Here is a 22,877-nt window from a genome sequence, read left to right as displayed (position 1 = left end):
AACGTGATAATTGCATGTAATAACGTGATACATATCTTGTTAAAACGTGAAAAATATTTTGTTATAACAAGAAACTTTTCACGTAATTACATAATACTGAGCCTTTTTATTTATTTTAGTGTGGCAGCACGCTTCCGTAGCTGTCCGTTATTGTTTGTGGGGTCCATGGTAAGTCTGGCTTTCGCCAGAGCTTAATCTTTTAAGAAATCGACGGCAGATCAGGCTGGGTTCACCCTAGTCCACCCTAGTCCATAGGCGCCTGATATAGAAATGTTGTTTAATTTTGCGATTGAGATATCCACGCACTGGCGCCCCCTCTGCGGCGTTCGCCCCCCCGGTTTTAGGGCTATTCTAAATGCAAAAATGCATAGAGGGAGTTATGACAAAAGCGTGACTGTTATTTTTTTTTTTGATTGATTGATTTGTTTATTTAAGTGTCAAACACCATAGTGCCCAGCCCTCATGGGCTTATTAGACACTGCAGTAATACTTTCACTGTTATCTCCAGATAACTGTGACGTAACACAGAACCCAACATAACATAACACAGCTAAACCACTAAAGATAAGGATACATACACATAGAGATGGCTTGTCATATGGGATACAAAATACATTGCCGCAGAGACCAGGCCTTTTCTATAAACTTTGCCAAAGCAAAAACATCATTTTCAAACAGCCAGCATAAAATCTCCCCTTCATATTTCCAAAATATATCTGGATTTTTTAACTGAATTGCTTCAAAAAGAGAGTTCCTTAAGTCACAATATAAAGGACAATAAAAAACAAAATGAAAGTCATCTTCCACAACCTGAAGATCACAGAATTCACATAAACGTAAGTGTTCAGGTGTACCTTTAAATCGACCCACTTCCACTGCCAGAGGTAAGGTACTAGTTCTCAATTGAGCACAGAGGGACCTCTGCACAGCAAATTGAAAAGAGTTATTATTTTGGTGTCAGTGATTTTTTAAGGAGGATAGAGTGAATTATACTCTGAATAGAGTCGAATCCCACATATTCAACTCTCTGTTGACATATAGTTAGTGTAAAAACAAAGTGTCATGACGAAGTGCTTTTAAATTGACACTTAAAGTGTCATACCTGATTTGACAACTCTGTAACTCTGAACCTGGCCGTGACACTCAACGTGCACATCATCACCCCCGCCTTCATTTCCTCACATGCACCCACCCATGGACCACCGGCACCGATAGAAGAATTCTCCTGCTGTCCACACTCGGTCTTCAACAGATGTGTTGTTCGGTAAGTAATTCATATATCGTATGTTAAAGTAATAGTTTGATATCAATATTTTCTCTTGCTCTTTTTTTCATTCGATGGTAAACTAAACTAACTATACCACCACACTGTTACACGCCACCGCAACTTGTGGTAATTGCAGTAGCGCCATCTTGTAAACATTTTAGTTAACTAAAACTTTGCCTTTCATGGTAATGAAAAGTTTGCAACTTTGCGGGAATTTTCACCTTGAAGAGCTTAAGCTAAGTAAGTTAATTCTAACACGTCAGTATTTTGATGGCTTAGCTTGGCATTAGCCAGCGTTAACGTTAACTAGCATTAACGAACGCTAATTAGCTATAGTTCCATGTGCGTGAACATTCTGTCTGGCATGCCTCGCTTGCTAGCAAGCGCTGATAGTGTACGATTGTGTAGTGATTGTGTAATATGTAGCTCATGTAACGCGGTGCGGCTCTTGTTTTGTTGGTGTAATTCAAAAGACCTTTGTATTTTATCAGAGAAACATTTGTGTTTGATTGGGTTCAGTGTGGAAATAAATGTAGGCCTACAATCCCAGATCATCTCGTGTGCCCTGACTGCCTGGTAGCCGTTATACTGCATTTGGCTCAGTATATGCTCAGTATAGCTTCAGTAATTGGATAAGGGCTGATTTATACCATAGATTTATACTCGACGTTCCCGACCTGTCGCGCGACAATGTGACGTCACGGGAGCGCCGTAACTATTTATACTCGCGCTGGTGGTCGCGACACTAGTCTATGGAGACACTAGTTACACTGTCTGTGGTTACACAGGGCACACCAGATGAATGGGATTTTTGTCATCCCTGTCGTTTCTTGTGATAAAATGTTGTAAAAGTTGCATGACATTGGCTTTCATTGACCACTAATTTAAACTGCATTACATTTGCCAGAGAAAATATGTTGAAAGCTTGAATTTGAACATGCATTTTCTAAAATCTCTACAGAAAATGCTGGCCAGGGTAGAATATAGAGGAGTCCAAAAATACATAAAAGTTCCACAAAATGATGAAAACTTTGATTTTCTCCAGTTTCTTCAAGCAGGTTTGTATCCACCTTTTTTAAACTCAAAACAATAATGACTTACAAAGGTCAAATCCAAATGATATATTTGACATGGTAGCTCAATGTAATTGGGGGCCAAGCAGCGAAGCTGCGAGGCAACCTTTAGTGATTCTATGATTTCTTATTATTATTATTATTTAACATCTTTCCTCCGCCATGGGAGTCTATGGCAGCCCATAGAACCGTCTTGTCAAAAGTTGTGAAATTTGGCACACTGATTGGGGACAGGCCAATAATTTATTTCACCAAGTTTCATGCCTCCCCGTCGAACCCTCTAGCGCCACCAACAGGCCAAAGTTGGACATGCGTTCACGCACGTAACTTTTGACCCGTTGACCCGATTGTCAAAATTGTGGTATCGTTGGAATCCTTGGACCAAGCCGAGTTCAACGCACTCTATGACGTCATTTTCCGCCATGATGGATTTTCCGCCATATTGGATTTTAGTGAAAGTGAAACTAATTTTTCACAGGTCACAAATTTTGTCCGATCGTCACCAAACTTGACACACATGATCTTCAGACCATGCCTCATTAATGCATTGTTTTTTGTCTTCGGAACTAAAACCGTTCGCGCGTAACAGCCAATCGAAGTTTGCGGCGAAGCCGCCAAACAGGAAGTGAGCTCATATCTCAGCAACCCTTTCATCTGTCATAACCAAACTTAGTACATGTACTCAGGACCCAATCAGGGGGACGCTCAAGAAATTTTGTGACCTTTGACCTCTAGGGGGCGCTGTAATTAAGAAACATGCCTTTTGGCCTGTAGCTGCAGTTGTGTTTAGAATTAAAATGCACTAGTGGTGTCTGTTAATACTGTTGGAGGTCCTTAGGCCGACCCAAGCCAACTTGTGATGTCATCGTAATTGATTCGGCCGCCATATTGGATTTAATCAAAAACACGTACAAGTTTTCGCAGGTCACAAATTTCATCTGTTCTTCACCAAAATTGGTAGAGACCATCTTCAGACCATGCCTGATGAGTGCATTGCTTTCTGGAACAATTGACAGAAGCATTGACCTGTACCAGCCAATCGAAATTTGCGGTGAAGCCGCCAAACAGGAAGTGATTTCATATCTCAGCAACGCTTTCATGTATCAAAACCAAATTTAGTACATGTACCTCAGACCCCATCGGGAGGACGCTCAAGAAATTTGGTGACATTTGACCTCTAGGGGGCACCGTAATTGACAAAAATGCATTTTGGCCAGTAGTTGCTGATGCGCATTATTTTGCAATGGAAGTCAATGGCAGCCCATAGAACCGTCTGGTAAAAAGTTATACAATTTTGCACACTAATTGGGGACAGTCCAATAATTCATTTCACCAAGTTTCATGCCAGCACCTCAAGCGCTCTAGCGCCACCAACAGGCCAAAGTTGGACTTGTGTTTACGGACGTAACTTTTGACCTGTTGACCCGAATGGCAAAATGAGGTATCATTGGAATCCTTGGGCCATGCCGAGTTCAACACACCCTATGACGTCAATGGTTGACCTCTATGTTTAAATCACAGCAAGTGTGATCATATCTCAGTCAATCTTTTATTTTTGATGTGAAACTGATGACAGCGAGTTCCATCCAGTTAATTCTAATGCGTGCGTGCAAGGGTGGGGCGGGGTGGGACGGGCAGGGGCGGTTGCGGCGGTGGGCTGGCTGGGTGAGGGGGCGGCGACACTCAGCCCTGGTTCAGCCACACAAAATCAGTTATGTTTTGATGTGAAACTTGACCTTGTAACTCAGCCAATCTTGGGTTGTTTGACATGGAACTTGTTGTGACTGCTTAATGCTATATGCCTGATGCCACGGCATTGAGTTGCATGGCAAATCTGGACTTCTGGACTGCTGAACTGCCTGCTTGGCCCCCTCATTGCTGCTTGCAGCTATATTTTCTCTTTGTATTATCCTAGTAACAGACAAATTTAACCTGCAGGCTGAATCTCTGAATGAAGGTCTCCTCAGCTTGACTGATACATCAGGTACTGAGGTCGACGCAGACATATTTGATGAGCTGATAAAGTCAGGGATCCAGAACTTCAAGATTGGATATTGTCAGTATCCAGTATCAGGTACGTTTAATAAATCAATATTTGGAAGACGTGATCTTGGTGTAAGTTATGTGTTGATATATCCTAGCAGTTTATGATTACTTATGAGAGTTAAGTTTAGAAATAGATTTATATAAAGGTCTTACACCTTTTTATACATTTTCCAAAATGTGTGTAATTGAAGCTGTTTATTTCTTGCCAACTCTAAAATTCTTTTAAGTATTTTAAAATATGATTTCACTGTTATTTTGTCAAGGATATTTTTTAACACTTCTCCCTAATCCTTGTATGGAAATATTTATTTTATTTCCTGTGGAACATTTTTAGATCTCGAAGTATGTCTTGTGGCAGACGAGACACAGTCCTCAGTATTACCAGGCCCATCAGTGTCACCAGTGTCATTGCCAGCATCCCCTGTGTCAACGTCAGACCGATCAGCATCACCAGCTTCTTCTGCTTCAACAGCTTCTACTGTCATTCTCTCTCCACTAAGAACAGGAAGAGGGGCCTTGGTGACCTGAACCGTGATGAAGCAAGACAGGTGAAAACAATGAAAGTCACATTTTTAAATGTAAATTAGAATGGATAATTATTACTAGCACTTGAACTGCCACCATGCATCTCATAGCAGGTGATTGTTAGAAGTATATCTAAAGTTAAGTTAACAGGAGGAAGTAATTAATTTGCTTAAGCTGATATGTAAAAAAAAAATTTGCAGAAGATTGAAGCTACCCTGAGGTCCAATCCAAAGGGTGAAGAAATCTTCAAAGAATATTACAAAAAGAAAACGCTGTCGGATGCAACGCGTAGACAGATGATCAATATTTTGATTGCAGAAATGACTGAATCCTATGGGTAAGAAATTATTTGAAACGACCAAGGATAACATGCATGCATAGACTGGATACAAATGTAACATATTTTCTTTTAAAAGGAGAATTCCACCCACAAGTGTGCGGACCACCTATGCACTAGGAATTGTGACCCTTTTTCCATATCTGCAAGATCCATATTCAAAAAATGGATATGTAAGTATTAATGTGTCTTCGAAGACCAAATCTGTTTTTTTTTTGTAATTAGTACTTCAACATTTGAATAGTTTTTGGTTGCTCTTTTGATGTGTTTGTGTGTACATATCTATGCTTATGTGAACAGGAACATTACTATGATCCAGACGCCAATACTGGCTACCTTGCTTGGAGACTCAAGACAGTCCAACGCAACAGCTTTGATGGCTCCCACAGACGTTCCAGGCCTGATTTGCAGGACAGCCCAACAACCTATCGAGAATCCCTGTTAACCAGTCAGCAGCTCTTCGGTGAGGAGTGTCGGGAGGCGCTTTCTGTCATCAGATACTCTACAGATCATTCCGTGGTAAAAGAGAGAATGAGAGCCACCTTTGAGTATAGACAGAAGCTAGTTCATGACCAGGATGCAACATCTACAGTCTTGGATGTCTTCCCTCGTTTCCTTGATGTTCCTGGATTGGTAAGTATATGTATAGATTGTTGATTAGTATTTTAAAACTGAATACCTCCAAATGAAACGCACACTTTTGACATGTATATGGACATTGTGTGTCTGTTTACAGATTGACCAAGATTTTTCCATGATGTTTGGGGATGAAGTATCTGGGAAATTTCTGGCAAAGTGGCCCTCATTTTTCATGCAGAAAGTCATCACAGAATGCCAGAGTCTTCCCTCAAATATGCATGTTGAGGATCTTCTTGCAGCTTTTGACTCTGATGCCGAGAATGACTTTGGTAAATATATTTTTTTTAGATAGATTACATGTACAGCAAGCAAGAGGTAATTTCTTCCCAAATATTCAACTAATTATTTATTTTCTCCAAGGCTGGGATAGCCATATGTCAGCTCTCCTCCTGCTGTTGCATCTCCTGCCCCCTACATCAAGAGGCCATAAGAAAACAGCTAAGATCAGCTCAGCACAGGCAGCCAACCATCTTGTAAGATTTCTTAAAGTATGTACCCTCATCTTTTGTTGTACGACCAAAACCACTTTTTGCTTAGCAGTTATGTTGAAGTTTGTTGCAAGTTAATGTAGGACTATAAGAATAAATCTTGATGCTGTGTCATTCAAACTACAGGAGGGTGCAAGCCTCACCACATTCCTGGAGAAAGTTGATGGAAGACAGCCCTTCCTCCTCTGCATCGGTGAGAAAAAGAAGAGAATCCAGAGGTTCTTCATTGTCGTGGACCAGAAACCCATCCCAAGCAATGCTCAGACAACGGTAGCTGCTTTCGATGAGCTGTTTAAAGCTCACTACGTCTTCAGCCTCTCTTACGATGAAGTGCTTACCAGCTTCTACACCTTCATCCAGACAGCGGTGTACAATATTGATATCGGAAAAGCAAAGGAAAGCCCGCGAGTCAAGGAACTGAGAGCTCGACTACTGCAAGAGCGTTAAAAGGCCACCAGCTCTCAAAGGTCAGAGTACAATTCTCTGAAAATGTTCACATGTTTTGTTTGCAAAATGCACCACAAAGACTGTTCAGTTCTATGTAAGCATTTAAAGTTTCAACATGGTTTGTATCCAGCTAAGAACTTACGTTTGAAATGCGGAGAGCGAGGGTGTGCTTCATCTTTTTGTACGTACAATGGCTTAAGAAAGCACCTAAACACTGTGCATAAGCTTTGCTATGATGAACAGGTCCGTACTAACCAGGAAGTGGCATCACAAATACATTCTGAGGTGGAATTTTCAAGTGATCAGCCAACTACCTCTGCATCCATGTTGCCAGTCCTTCCTGTTATCACACAGAAACCACTTACTAAAATGTGCGGTTCACTTGTTGCACACTTACAAGCCAGTGGTCTCTCCGAAAGCACCATCCAAACAATAGTTTGTTCAATGGAGGAAGTTGTCAGTGATGTTCAAAGTGAAACACGAGAAGCAGTTCTCCAAACATTTTCTCCCGAAACCAAGAAGTCAGAAATGTATAATAAAATAGAGCATACTTTAAATCAGTTAGACAATCCTTTTTCAACATTTAACACAGAGACAAAGAGACAAAAATATTATGATGAAAAATGGGAAATAGTTGAGCCAAAAGAATTTGTTCTTGGTGTGAGATTGGATACACGTAGAGATAGGACTACAGGTGTCTACAGTCAGGTTCCTGTGACAGACAAGTTCATGTATGTACCCATTTTAGGCACACTTAAGTCCATTTTCCAAAATGATGAGATAAGAGAATGTTTTTTGCAAGAGAAACACAGTCAAAAGGGAACATATAAAGACATCAATGATGGGTTATATTTCCAAAACCATCCTCTTTTTTCTCAAAAGCGGCATGCTCTACAGATTTTGCTTTACTATGATGACTTTGAAACAGCAAACCCATTAGGTTCTAAGAAGGGTGTCCATAAACTTGGATGTGTTTATTTTACTTTAAAAAACCTCCCACCAAAAGTAAACTCTGTGTTAATGAATGTGCATCTTGCAGCTCTTTTTTATACATCAGATTTAAAGAAATATGGTTTTGATGAAATATTTAAGCCTCTAATTGAAGATTTAAAAATTTTAGAGACAAGAGGAATCAGAATTCCATGTATTGAAGAACCACTGTTTGGATCTGTAATTCAAGTGACGGGAGATAATCTTGCTTTAAATGGCATTTTAGGGTTTGTTGAGTCTTTCAGTGCAACACACTGTTGTAGGTTTTGTCTGATAAGTAAGGGAGAAATTCAGTCGATATTTAATGAGGATGATCCTGGACTTGTTCTGCGCTCCAGAGCGCTTCACATTGAACATTGTAATGCACTAAGTGAAGAACCTGCTCTACCCTCTGTTTATGGTGTTAAAAAGTCATGTGTGCTCAATACATTAGAGTATTTTCACAACACTGATAATTATGCTGTTGATATAATGCATGATTTGTTAGAGGGTGTTGTACAATATGAGCTTAAGTTGTTTTTTCAGTACCTGATAAAAAATGGCTACATTTCTTTGAACAGTATTTCAGACAGGATGCATAGTTTTAATTTTGGTTTTACAGAACGTAAGAACAAACCAAGTGGGTTGAAAATTGATGACAACAGCAAGCACTTAGGTTTAAATGCCATTCAGTCATGGTGTGTTCTCCGCAATACCCCACTTATCTTTGGTGATGTGGTTGAAATGGGCAACAGTCATTGGAACCTTGTGCTCCTGTTATTACAAATTGTTAACATCGTGTTCTCCCCATTCCTTACTGACGGCATGATATGTTACCTAAAACATTTGATTTGTGATCACCATAACTTGTTTAAAACTTTGTACCCTGATAAGAAATTTATCCCAAAACACCACTTAATGATCCACTGTGTCGAATACTAAAATTAGATTCATATTCAGATATTTCAACTACAAATTGGGTTAGAAATTATGGCACAGAATACCAGATTGGTTTATTTATAGCCACTGAAACATCCCATGATCTACCTGTGTTCAAGAAAATATGCCGCATTATAATACATGAACAGCATGCATTCATAATAGGTTGTACAGTTGATACTTTGTACTTTGATGAACACTTGCATGCATTCTGTATAGAGGAACAAAATGATGACTATGTAGTGATCTGCATTGACCAGCTTGCTTATTTCAGACCCTTTGATAAACAATACTCTAATGACAGTGACCGAGCATACATTGTTCCATATTGTTATGTTTTAAAATATATTTTTATATTTTAATATGTTAATGTGGTGCATGAATTAAAAATAAAAGGTGTTTTAACTGAACTTGGCGTCATTATTTTAGCAAACTTTATTTTGAAAATAATCCACCAGAGAGTAAGAGTTAACATTTAACACTACTTTAAGAGTTGAGAAAATGTTACACTGGTTGGTGTTAAGCAGTGTTAAATGTTTTACTCTACAGAGAGTCAATAGGTAACACTGAATCAGTGTAAAGGTGCCAACTCTCAAAAAAGTGTTAAATTAACACTTTGTGGTGTGGACCCATATAGACACTTCAAAAGTGTTGAAATCAACTCTGATAGTGTTAATTTGGGTATACTGATTTTGCTGTGTGCCTTCTCTTTAGATTAAGGAAAATATAAGGTTCTGTTACAAAATCATTCTTAAATTGAACATCATTTCTAAGTTTTGGCTTCTTCCATATGTCCTGTTTCCACTGATCTACATATTTACTTAACAATCCTTGTCTGACAACATTTATATTACATTGCAAATTATTTTGGTACATTATATGCAAGTCAGACGAAGACAGTATTATTGAAACCTCTCCAGACCAGGGGTAATGCTTTGCTCTATCCCAATTAAAAACTTTCCTAGTTAGCTCTGGGAGACTGACAAGGCGGTTCCACAATCGGACCATTTCACACCTTTGTTTTACAATACATGGATCCCATCCTGCAACCCCATTAACCGCTACCTTTGCTGCGTATTTATGCACACCAAGAAAACACCTTAAAGCACGGTTTTGAACAGAGTTACAGTCAAGAACCCCTTAAAAGCCCCAAACTCCAGCAGCATAAAACAAAACGGAGTCAACCAAAGATTTATACAGTTGTGTAAAAGTAGAAAAAACAAGATCTGTACATAATTTCATTATACTCAACACAGAACCTCCAGCAGACTCCTTCCCTCTGTAAATTTCATATTTTCATCAAAAACAAAACCAATATATTTATAATGACTAGTATACTTTAAGGGCACAGGGCCAAACTGAAATGTATGAATACTCTGTAGTTCACTTTAGGGCTGGGATAAACTATTATTTTTTAAACGATTAATCTAGCGATTATTTTTTCGATGCATCGATTAATCTAACGATTCATTTTTATAGTCCGATTTGATTCGATTATCGGTTATCTCCCCATTAATTGACTAATAACAACTTATACATGTTGATTTACATATCTGAATGAAAAAAACATGAATTCCTTAACATTGGAATATATGTTTATTGCTCTTAAGATTCCAAAATAAAAGACTATACAAGTGCAAAGTAATGCATTCTTAGTCAGAGGTAGCATTCGGCTCAGTTCAGTAGTGTATAGGTCTAATTGAGTGCCTGTCACTTTAAGACGACGTTCGTGAGGGAATCCTTGCAATTAACATTAACACAGTTAAAACGCTGCTGATGTGTGGATGCAATTCATAACGTAGTTCAAATAACTGTTCGTACTTCTCCTTGGGACAAACACTTTTGAGTCTTGGAAAACACTTTTCCATTTACATCGGGATTTTGCAAACATTCAGAGTCAATAAAATGAGCCCTACATGAGTAACGAAATTGACAAGCAGATGTAAGTAAGCATGCTAAACTTGACATCCGAACAGTATTCTAACGTTAGCTTTGAGATACTGCTTGATTGCATAACTTAACTTAGTTTGGTCTCCTCATTGTACTATGTTGTGATGAGACCTTAGCAGAGTTAACTTTAATGCAGCAGTTTTGAACAAATTTGCGCAGCATGGTCATGATGCTAAGCGGATTTAATAGCAATTTAGCCCGCCGTGTTCTATGCAATGCTTCTTCTATGTGGCAACAACAATCGTGAATATTTTGTTAAATGCACAGAGGAGGGGCAGCGGGCTCCTTACAAGAGAGAGTGGCTGGGGCAAGGAAAGGCTGCGTGCATGAAAAGCACAGCTCAATGATTTCGTAGCCCCCAGCCACAGATTAGTCAACGTATGGGAAACACTGAAGGTGTAAAATGAAAAATATTTAGCGCAACACATTTATGCTTAACGAATCGAGAGGTATAACGCAGTCCTGGTTACAGGGCCACAACCACACTCAGAACACGGAAGCAACGTGGATTTTACGTGCCTACGTCTACGTGAAATACATTGTGATTGGCCCATAATTGAGCAGAAACGTAAACACGCCGCACCTGCATGTGGAGAAAGGTAGGGAAAGTCAACTTTGTCGCCCGCCAAATAAAATAATAGTTCGAGTTTTTTTTTCGATTAAAATATGCTCATATTGATTAATACCCTTTATTCATGAGTTCAAAGCCTAGATAGGCCGATTTTTGTGCAATTTCAACCCAATTGAAAGCGAAATTAGCCTGCAAGTAAGTTTAAGTAGGCTACCAACAACACTATGTGGTAGCCTATCCTAATTAGCTTAATACATTATTGTGCACGTTATGGTTTAATTGTCAAAAGTGTGCTACGATTCCAGCTAAATCGTACGATTCCACGATTCCAGCTAAACCTTTTATGTTATGCTATGTGTTATGTTTGACTTTTACAGTTATGTGTCATGTTTGGCATTACATCAGTCATATTGCTAGCCTATTTGTTTAAATATTTTGGGTCTTCCTGTACAAAAAAATATCTGCATTCAAAGGACAAAAACGACTACTGCCATTCTTCTGAAGTAGAATGCAGTACACTAACATTTCAGTAAATATTGCATTACTACGTAGTGCAATGACGTTTTTTCCTTGTCCAAAGTACTGTATTTTCCTGCATTTGAACTGCACATATTCTTCCAAAACTGCAGTGTTGACAGTTGGTTTTATATTTTTTGTATTGTAATATTTGAATATTTACACACTGTTACACCGTAATTGTGCTTCATCCAGCTAAAACACAATCTGTGGAGCCTGGCCCTGAAGAAGAGGAGCACGAAGTCTCAAAGTACAAAAGAGGGTTAGTAGATAGTTAGAACAAAATTATTCATACCCCTGGCAAATATTGATTTAATGTTGATTTTTCTCTTGACCAATATAGTTTGTTGACTGAAACGGACACTGCCACATGGCAAAAGGTTGTAAGACAATGTGATGGAATTAAAAAAAAAAGCGTTTTTATCTTTTAACATTTGATTGTGATTTCATCCAATCCATATTAAGCACACAGAAGGGTGCAATATAGCTTATTATAGCTTAAATCACACCTACACACTGCAAGCATTCCAAAAATATATAATTTAGGCCACCTTCATACATCTATCCTTCTACAATACCCTAAAAAGTACCCGCGCTCAAAATAATGCGTCACTCTGAACCGTGATTTCATCCTGGCACGTGGTTTTATTAAGCACACAGAAGGGTGCAATATAGCTTATTATAGCTTAGATCACACCTACACACTGCAAGCATTCCAAAAATATATAATTTAGGCCACCTTCATACATCTATCCTTCTACAATACCCTAAAAAGTACCCGCGCTCAAAATAATGCGTCACTCTGAACCGTGATTTCATCCTGGCACATGGTTTTGTTAAGCACACAGAAGGGTGCAATATAGCTTATTATAGCTTAAATCACACCTACACACTGCAAGCATTCCAGCTGCTGCTGGTGGTGGTGGTGATGGTGCTGGTGGTGCTGCTGCTGCTGGTGGTGGTGGTGGTGATGGTGCTGGTGGTGATGGTGCTGGTGGTGCTGCTGCTGCTGCTGGTGGTGGTGGTGATGGTGCTGGTGGTGCTGCTGCTGCTGGTGGTGCTGCTGCTGGTGGTGGTGCTGTAACCCAGCGTCCTTACCTCACAGGGTGTGTGTGTGTGTGTGGTGTGAGAGGCACTGTAACCCAGCGTCCTTACCTCACAGGGTGTGTGTGTGTGTGTGTGTGTGTGGTGTGAGAGGCACTGTAACCCAGCGTCCTTACCTCACAGGGTGTGTGGTGTGAGAGGCACTGTAACCCAGCGTCCTTACCTCACAGGGTGTGTGTGTGTGTGTGGTGTGAGAGGCACTGTAACCCAGCGTCCTTACCTCACAGGGTGTGTGTGTGTGTGTGGTGTGAGAGGCACTGTAACCCAGCGTCCTTACCTCACAGGGTGTGTGTGTGTGTGTGTGTGTGTGGTGTGAGAGGCACTGTAACCCAGCGTCCTTACCTCACAGGGTGTGTGTGTGTGTGTGTGTGGTGTGAGAGGCACTGTAACCCAGCGTCCTTACCTCACAGGGTGTGTGTGTGTGTGTGGTGTGAGAGGCACTGTAACCCAGCGTCCTTACCTCACAGGGTGTGTGTGTGTGTGTGTGTGTGGTGTGAGAGGCACTGTAACCCAGCGTCCTTACCTCACAGGGTGTGTGTGTGTGTGTGTGTGTGTGGTGTGAGAGGCACTGTAACCCAGCGTCCTTACCTCACAGGGTGTGTGTGTGTGTGTGGTGTGAGAGGCACTGTAACCCAGCGTCCTTACCTCACAGGGTGTGTGTGTGTGTGTGTGTGTGTGTGGTGTGAGAGGCACTGTAACCCAGCGTCCTTACCTCACAGGGTGTGTGTGTGTGTGTGTGTGTGGTGTGAGAGGCACTGTAACCCAGCGTCCTTACCTCATGTTATTTATAATTTTTCGAGACTTGTGCCATAAGAAGAGCCTCAGGTGGCCTATGAAATTGTCTCTGTTCATATAAGACAGTTGGCTTTTCAGTTTTTTCAGCAATGAATTGCTTTGTTCGGCCAACTGAGAATTTATATCCTGGTGCTGGGGGTAAACATCCAGCTGGTATCCAGCGTTGCAGCCTGTAATAACATTAAAAACAAAAAGGAATTATTTTATGTAGGTTACATAGTTTTAAAAATAGTGTATAGAATAGTGTGAGTGCTGTGTCATCCAATACCTGAATGATTCCTCCAATGGAGGCGATCAACCAAAAACCAGGTTTTATTAAAAAATTGGGGGTCCCTCCTAATGGCGTAAGTGTGGAGCTGACAGGCATTATCATAAATGACTACCTCCGGACCTACAACACAACAGAAGTGAAATGTGATTTTTTGATGAGAACAGTATTTCTGAACCTATAAAACCAACCAAAGCAAAAACAACAAATGACCTGGTAATGTCACACAAGAAAGGTATGCAGAATCCTTACATTTGGTGAATCTGCTCCGTAAAATGGAGAATGGCACGTTCACCGACTCCACCTGCTCCATGATGGAGAAGCCAAGACATACTCCTGTACAGAAACCACAGACACAATAGATAGACAGGTCACATGCCAAGTTTATGATGTTAATACAACATTGCTTATTACCATGTGTAAAGACAATGCTTTCACAAAGCAGATAGACAATCAGGACAAATGAAAATGAAAAATGAACGTACCATGTTTGCAGAACAGTGTGAATATGCCAGGAATTAGGCTTGGGTGCCTGCTCCCCACCTTCCTGCAGTCTGTCAAACGGCCCTGCTCCCTCTCGCCATCTGCATCAAATAAACCCCGGTCCCGGACAAGGGGGAGACAAGGGAAAAAATCTCCATCCCTCTCCATAGTTGTGAGAGGAGTGTCCAGGGCTGGCTTCATCAGAGCGCCCCTTGCCTTCTGGTGGAGCGCCCGGAAAATGGGCACAGCTACCTCGGGGAATGCTCCCTCCGCCCCAACCATTTGAAAGAACAAGGGGCACTCCTCAGCTAGGGTCTTTAGAAGTTGTGGGTGCCCCTCCACTCCCGTGTAGCCCATGGCTTCAAGGTCCTGAACCATAGCTTCCACCCGTTCACTAGGGTGGAGCAGAGCGCAGGCAGGGGAGTTCTTGGCCACCTCCTGGACTATGCGGCGACATGGTCCAACACAGGTCATCCCCACCTCCAAGCAGGCCTGGAGCAGAGGCAGCAAGAATGCAGAGTGCCGCTCTGCTAGGCCCTCCATTTCAATAGCCTCTGCAGGCGTCAGGCCGTCATCTACAAATTTGGTGAGCAGCTTGCGGAGGGGTGCACTGCTCACCAGCACCCTTTCAGGATGACTGGTGAATAAAGCAACGACAAAAATGTTACTCTACATGGAGAAGATAAATTAAAACCCATAAACTAAACATAAAAATATTGTAACACTGATTAACAGGTCATGAAGAGAATGGGTAATGACCAAACTCTTAAAGAATACTCATCTTCCAGAATTTGCCACTCGGGTACCATACTGCCCATCCCTTTTCAGGGCATATTTCTGCTGGTAGCCCAGGGATGTGCCATCCATGACCACAGCTCTGAGAAGACAAAATCTAATTTGTATATTGAGTTGTAAAGACCATGTAAGGTATAACCACTGTGTGTGTGTGTGTGTGTGTGTGTGTGTGTGTGTGTGTGTGTAAGATTGAACATACGTGTACTTGTCTTTGCAGACAGGGCATTTAAACCCGTCTGCAAAGTCTGCCGTCATCAGATCCATGAAGGACAGGACAGCATCTCGGAACTTCCTGTATGTTATTTGGATGCTCTCGGGAACTGCCCTGTCCAACATGTTGGTGTTGTACACTTCCAAGTAGTTGTACATTGTGGAGCTGGAGATGAAAGAGAGGTGTACCATAAGTGCTTTGAACATTGCTGGTCGGCATGTCCAGATAATGATTGCATGTAATGTCATACCAACCTTGAATTCAGGAAGTGGTAAAAATAGTCCCTAAGGACTTCATGGTGCACTACATATGTGCCCATGTTCAGGAGGAACTCGTCTCCCCCATCAAAATGCTGTTGGTGTCCACATGACTCACATGCCTGTTGATAAACTTTGTGAGAGGGAAGTAGTTTTAATAAGTAAAATAACAAGTGGTTCCCCCCAATGCAATATCAAATACCAAAGTGCCACTTCAAAAGACTACTGCCAAAGTTATTTCAGTTTTACTATTATTTTTACTATTATATTTGTTTTTTGCTTTCTCCCAGTATTTCCATGCACTTCACTGATCTATTATCTATCTGATCTATTATCCATAATATTTCTAGTAACATTACATGCCCTATTCATTGTGTAAACAAAAATGCAGTGGTCATAATGAGAGGCCATTTTGTATTGAATTTGGAGAAAACACCTTTTAATTGTGTTGAGGAACATGAATGCATGTGATGCATTTTCAGTGCAGCTGAAAATAAGATAAAAAGGAAATGATACTGCTATACATACGTATCGCTTTTGCCACCGTGGACTGACTGTAAATATACACGTCTTTAGGTGTGGCAGACATGGAATGGCCACAATCACACCTCCCAACATTGCTTTGGAGGAGTATCACCCCCTCTAAGTTCCTCTCCAGCATTACAAAAGAACGGCTGTAATGTATCTGTATTAAACATAATTAGATATGAATACAAGAAAAGGTAACATTTTCCTAGGTCATTAGTTTCTTTTTTAAGAATTGATGCACTCCTGTGTGACATCAAAACGGCTGTAGTCATTAAGAAGTCTTAAGTTTGTTCATGCAACTTGTCATTCATCGACCTCTCTCGATACCTTTTGTGCACTCTGTATTTGTCTGACATGCCATTATAACTTTTATTTGAGTTTTTTTTACATTTATTTCATAGAGGTGACTCATTTCTTTTCTATATAAAGGTAAGTTTTCATTATGTCATTAATGCAGATACCCTCTTGTCGATGGGGAGGTCAAAGGGGATGGGCTTTGAGGACACTGCCAGCTTCCGGACATCCTGATAGGGCCCTCCTCCTCTCAGAGCTGCTCTCACGGCACTCCCCTCAGCACCTGTTGCTTTTAAACAGTCCTGCAGGACTCGCACATGGCCACATTGTGTGTTGCCTCTGTTGCACGTCTGGCACTTCATAGTGCCAGCATGTGCCTTTACTATACCATGCGCTTTGGTCTTAAGCACCACAAAGTGTGAAGGTGCAAAAGGGATCTGCAGAACCATTGACTGAATGGATTGTGGAAATCATAATAAAAAATAAGGTATACTTACAGATGATAATATAAGAGCTATTTGTTGTGTGTACAATTGACTTCCTACCTCATTGTAAAGAGAGCATGCATAATTGTGATCTGTAGACAAGGTAAAATTAGTGTTTTATTACCTTTCAAATATATTGACAACAAAAATAATAGTCATCTTCTTACTAGCCTGTTGGTATGGATGTTGTGTAGGCATTTAGACCAAACACACCAAGTTATAAAGATTTAAGTATGAGTAGGAATGTTTGAGGAAGTTTTGAAGTGAGGAGTTGTATTTGTTGTCAAAGCACATATTTCAATACTTCAATAATTACACTATTAATTTAGCAAAGCAACTGTTATTCACAGACTATTTTTTTCTTCAATGATGAAGTATACAAATAATCAGATCAATTGTTATATGTATTCTTGTCATATTTGTTGAACTAAATTGAAGTTCAGAGATAGAAGTGTGCATTCAGTAGAGACACTGTAAAGACACATACAAGTCTACCAAGCTCTGAATGGTTTATTTTATGCAAGTTCACTTGAAAACAGTAAACAATGTGAAAATAAACATAACATAACGAAGATCAACACCTGTGACAGTTTATTGGATGCAGTTAAGGTATTTAATCTGATTTCTGCACAAAACATTGTACAAAATTACCATTGTTTTGCTCTTAATGCGAAAAGATATTTTAAATGTATTTCAATTAATTTTCAATGTAATCATAAACATTTAAGTAATAAATTGTACTAAACATAATTGCTAGACAAATGCAACTAGTAGAAGGAAGAGAGACAGGAAATGATAGGGCAGCAGTAAACACAGGATAATGATGAAAGTTCCTCAGTGAATCTTTTCAAGGTCGACTTCAATGTTGTTCCATATGGAAATTTGGTATGCAGCAATAATACATTGTCGGAAAAAACACAGTACACAACACTGGCAGAGTGTGGCTTACAGTATCTTGGCTACATTTCACACGGTAAACTCTGAGAATTATATTGATGATTCTTTTTGGCATGCAGCAACATAGAATACGGTTACATAGAATACATCAACATACTGATGTACAACGTACATACTGACTGATCCATGATCCCTGACATAGTAAATATAGTCCAAATACCCTGACTTGAAAAACATTCCCATACAAAGAATTCTTACACTGCCATGCTTCTGTCTTCAAATTGTACTATGGCCTAAATTTGGTAGTGAGGCTTCACCTGACTTGATGTTAATCACCATTAGCCCCGAAAAAAAGAACATTCCCATAAAGTTTGCAATGCAAGTTGCAAGCAAGTGACATCTTCGCTGAAAACAAAAATGTTTGAGGCTATGGCCAGCTTAATCTTCTAACCTCAACTCCCTTGAAAATTGTAGGGGTGACATTGAAAATGCTGTAAATAAAGCAAAACCCCAAGAAAACCCACAGGAAAGTGGTATGAATATGGTTCATCTTGGGCTGAAACACTTGTTTACAAGTGCCAGAAGTTAGTTGGGCTACTTACTACACAGGTACGCAGCAGTTCTCAAAAACAATGGTTTAATACTGATTCAGTAATATAAAAGCCTCCATGCATTGGAAATGTGCAAATATGCTTTCCACCTTATATGCAGAGTGTGTGGCTCAGTGGTCTAAGGGGTTAGGCTGGCAATCGTAAGATGGCTGGTTCGAGTCGCAGATGATAAATTAAAAGTACTAATTAAAAAGGTATATATTGTGTGTGTGGGGGATTTGGTGTGTGTGTGTGTGTGTGTGGAGGTTATGGGGTCAAAGGGGTGGGGGTCCTTCTAAAGTATATAAAGGAAGAAATTCATGATTATACATACACACAGAATAACAATCACACAGCAGTCCTCTGAACACCCTGGAAAACATCTTGGACACAAAAGCGAGGCGGTTAAGTCCTGAAATCTTGTTAATATTAGGACAGTATAAAGATAAAGGGAACTAAGAAGTCAAGCGTTTAGTTCCAACCCTACAAGAAAAAAAATCCTACTACCACCACCACCAACAACAACAACAACACCACCAACCACGACACCAACACCAACACCGACACCGAAACACCGACACCAACAACAACAACAACAACAACAACAACACCAACACCAACAAACACTACCACAACAACAACATATGGAACTCGAACAGTGGCCATTCTGTATATCCAAGGTTGCTTAGTGAAGGACTAGGCCTGAAGAAAAGGAACGTTTCTTGTAAATACTTGAAATTGATGAATTAACATACACACAGACAAAGTCACAAACCCATTCTCTCACACACCCAAAACAGTCCTTTGAGAACTTGGAAACAGCCTGGAAAATATCTTGGACAAAGGGGACAGTAAAAAAGCAGCAAGTAGCAGTTAACATGATGTAAGTTGTATTTCAAGGAAGGAAGAACAAAACAAGAGTAAAGTGAAATTAATTGGAAATAATTGGTTGTAATTGGAATTACTTAGAATTATTTAAAATGACATGCATTTAGTTTAAATTAATAAGAATTATATCATGCATTTCTATTGTGTTACTTGCTTTGTTATTTTACTTAACTGTTAGAGAATATATCATGCGGGATGTGTGGGATAGACAAGGCTTAATGCAAACATAGTTGTGCCTATTGAGTAATGGCGTAATCATTTATTTTCTAATCTAAGCACCAGCAAAGCACCTATGAACTTTAAGCGATTCTATCAGTTATATTGTATATCAATACTTCTGAAGTAAGGCGTGATAGATTCAGTACAGCTTCATTTTTTTTAACTGAGGAGCAGTTACTGGAGTTGAATGAATTAGATTATAAATGGAATTGCATGCTCACCATTAAAAAGCAGTCTTATTTTTTCTCTGTCATAGTTAGTTATACTATATGAAGGGTGTATAAAATAACACATTAAATTTTGTAAAATTCTAAATAAACAAAGGAGCTTAGTATAAGATTTCTTGTATTCGAATCTTAGAAAATTAGGCTAACAACTACACAATAAAAAATAACCAGTACATTACCATCTTCCTGATTCATAGGCACCTCGGGCACATTTAAATTGTGTAGGACTCGTGTCAGGGCCTTGACATGGATGCAGCTGGTCTCTAAATGAGTATCCAAAGACACATTTCAACAGCTGCTACACAATAGTACCATATTAATACATTAACAATCATATTATGAATTATAATGAATCCATCTAATTACTACAAATTACACTTAAATGTCAAACAGGATATAAATGAATACCATGAAAGGACTGCTCCAAGTGGTCAGAGAGAGCTTCCACAAGCCTCCCATGGTGGAAGTCGCAGGAGCATTTATAAATATAGGAGCTGCTCCCTTCAAACACAACAGCCTTCCTTTCCACGACCATCAATTTCTCGTTCTAGTTAAGAAAAGCATTAAGCAATCAATTATCACATTTTGCAGATTTGGAGGTGTTGAAAATGTTAAGATTGCAATGCAAAGGAGCACATCCAAATGAGTCAGTGTACATTTATTTAACAAAAAGAATATAGGTATTTTATGGAGATATAAAATACATATTATTAACTACGCTAAACAACAATATCAAAGTGGACATGAAAAAAATATGATTAACTATTTACATCCAAACACTTTGTCACCGTGTTGAAGTGGTTGAGGACAAATATGGTCCCACCACCAATCACCAACACTCGCTCGGTCTCCAGCAGTAAACATTGATAGAAATCAATGTCTGTGAATGGTACCTGTAAAACCATACACAGGAGTTTAAGTTGCATGTAGTTAATTTTATCTTATGAAGTAATCTTCATAATAGCAAAAGTGTATACTGTTAATACAACATCTAGTGTTTCCTCCTTGGTGGGACGGGGTGGCGTGGGGAGTGTGTGTGTGTGTGTATTTGGACTAAATAAACTGTTGTTGCTTATTGAAATGTACTGTTTTCTTTACCACATTTTCCTCCTCAGGGTTTTCCTCAGGAAGCTCATCACCCCCTCCCTCCTCATCACTCCCTCCTGACACCCCATCCAGAGGATCACTCCCCTGGTGTGGATGAGTAGCTGAGGTGTGCCCGTGGTGTGCCTGTGGTGTGGCTGGTATAGAGCCCCCCTCCTGTTCTGACCTCTTTCTGTGATCCTTGTCATAAACAAGATCATTAAAATAATCAATTAAATTGTACATATCTATTATCTGAACAACAGACCATCACATCACCATAACTTATTGTACAAGGGATGTACTGATCCAGTATGTTCACCAATATTGTAACACATATTTCTGTAAATAGAATATAAGACACTTACAGATTGCTTGCGCTTTAGCTTTGGGAAGGCATTGAGGTTGTAGTACATAAAGTCACATCTACACAGGGTCAATACAAATAGCTGCGGGTAAATAGATATGGAGGAAGAGTTAAGGAGGAATTAAATTAATTTTCTTTCATTTGTTTTGATCACTTTGGTTTTGAAATGAAATGAAGCCACTGTATTGAAGAAACAGACAGGTGACCATACCAATCACATCTTACTCAGAAAGACAACAGATTTATGAATTACCTTCAGTATTCTCAGCCATACTTTGGGGTAGAAACACACACAAATACAGTGCATTAGTTATTGTGTGTACATGCCTTGATTTCAAATCTGTCATAATAACTTGACAATATTTTTTATACATTTCAATGAACCTACCTGGCAAAACGGTACAAAAACACAACGAGAGAGAGAGAGAGAGAGAGAGAGAGAGAGAGAGAGAAAGTAGCTCTTAAAAGAGCTGTTTTTGCTTCTTTCTTTCAGTGTGTGTGTGTGTGGAGGGGATTGGTGGAATGTGTGTGCAAAGTGTTGTATAAAGATGACGCTAGGCAGTGATCAATCAGGCAAATCTGGAGGGGGGGGGAAGCAACATTTAAAGAATCAATGTAAAAATGCATGTAAAAGTTAACCAAGACTGCGTAATAACTCGATAAACCGACAAAAATGTTCAGTCCCCCGGATCCCAGACAATGCAAGCTTCATTGTAGTCTGCTGAAGAACTTTAAAACAAGACCTCGTTGCTGTCAAACTATTCGTTTTATGACTGACATAAACATGCAACCTTAAGAGTGCACTGTGTTTACACAACGGAAAATGAGTACTTGCCGGTCAATGTGGTATTTTCTCTTAATATTACAGTTTCTAAATTGCAATGACAAAAGACTGCGACTTACCTCGGCGATTAAAAGGCGCGCAATAAATTACGTAGCCGTAGATTGCGATTCCTTGACCTCAACATTAGCTAACCGTAAGTTAGCATTCTAAACCCGCGCAGGAGAGGAAAGTTTCAGTTGAAAACTCTAATGTAAGTTAACGTTACTCTGCTCAATTATCTACTAACTTTAACTTGTGAGGAAAAAAAATGGCAAAAAAATGTATACGAACTCCTCTACTCAAAGTATGATAGTATGACCCAGATAGCAAATAGTAATTGAAACGATGTTAAATCAACATCCTGCTGTCAACGATAAAGTCATTGAATCAACGTCGAACTCTGATGTTGATTCTTCATCATGTTGCACCCTCTATTACAGGGGTCTCAAACACCCGGCCCGCGGGCCAAATCCGGCCCGCGTCCTGCCCAATTCCGGCCCGCGACGTATGACAAAATAATAATGTAATCCGGCCCTTGAGGCTATTAATTGCGACAAACAACGATACTGATTAAAATAGACGATAGATCCAGGTACGGTGACAAATCTCATTTATAGGCCTACTCTGCTCCACTATGTGCAAGACATCCATAGCTTGATTCAAACCCAAAATCGCTGCGCAAAGTTTTCAGGAAATACTTGTATTACACGCGAGAAACACAAAGACGTGCATATGTAATGACGCGGAAGCGATGCAGGCCATAGTGTTGCAGAAATTGAAGCAGAAATTAAGCAGA

The 22,877-nt window shown here is 39.8% G+C and overlaps 2 protein-coding genes across 4 annotated transcripts; one reads left to right on the top strand and one right to left on the bottom strand.

Moving 5' to 3' along the window:
• Nucleotides 1-928: 928 nt before the first annotated feature.
• LOC121711298 lies at nt 929-8,679 on the top strand. Of its 3 annotated transcripts, none has more exons than XM_042094764.1 (10): nt 929-1,264; nt 2,229-2,325; nt 4,279-4,414; nt 4,721-4,934; nt 5,112-5,248; nt 5,328-5,421; nt 5,549-5,881; nt 5,985-6,156; nt 6,248-6,375; nt 6,502-8,679. In XM_042094764.1, exons 4-10 carry the CDS (start codon nt 4,731-4,733, stop codon nt 6,820-6,822), a joined length of 1,389 nt encoding a protein of 462 aa, XP_041950698.1. In that variant the 5' UTR covers nt 929-1,264; nt 2,229-2,325; nt 4,279-4,414; nt 4,721-4,730; the 3' UTR covers nt 6,823-8,679. The 3 variants fall into 3 exon arrangements, with proteins under 3 accessions (XP_041950698.1, XP_041950699.1, XP_041950700.1); XM_042094765.1 differs by having other exon boundaries at nt 4,256-4,414; XM_042094766.1 differs by lacking the exon at nt 2,229-2,325 and having other exon boundaries at nt 1,246-1,264.
• Nucleotides 8,680-12,857: 4,178 nt separating this feature from the next.
• LOC121711261 lies at nt 12,858-22,398 on the bottom strand. The gene is made up of 17 exons (XM_042094671.1): nt 21,647-22,398; nt 21,512-21,531; nt 21,260-21,340; nt 20,907-21,092; nt 20,579-20,701; nt 20,217-20,355; nt 19,988-20,071; nt 17,048-17,079; nt 16,670-16,954; nt 16,209-16,365; nt 15,678-15,813; nt 15,412-15,588; nt 15,199-15,294; nt 14,420-15,057; nt 14,187-14,270; nt 13,935-14,057; nt 12,858-13,836 (listed from the first exon to the last, which is right to left on the bottom strand). The coding sequence occupies exons 3-17, from the start codon at nt 21,305-21,307 to the stop codon at nt 13,643-13,645; spliced, it is 2,502 nt and encodes an 833-aa protein (XP_041950605.1). The 5' UTR covers nt 21,308-21,340; nt 21,512-21,531; nt 21,647-22,398; the 3' UTR covers nt 12,858-13,642.
• Between the last annotated feature and the right edge of the window lie 479 nt (nt 22,399-22,877).

The sequence above is a fragment of the Alosa sapidissima genome, chromosome 6 (genome assembly GCF_018492685.1).
Source record: "Alosa sapidissima isolate fAloSap1 chromosome 6, fAloSap1.pri, whole genome shotgun sequence".
Classification (NCBI taxonomy): domain Eukaryota; kingdom Metazoa; phylum Chordata; class Actinopteri; order Clupeiformes; family Clupeidae; genus Alosa; species Alosa sapidissima.
Note: the sequence above shows the minus strand (reverse complement) of the source record. Positions and strands in the feature narration are given on the sequence as shown.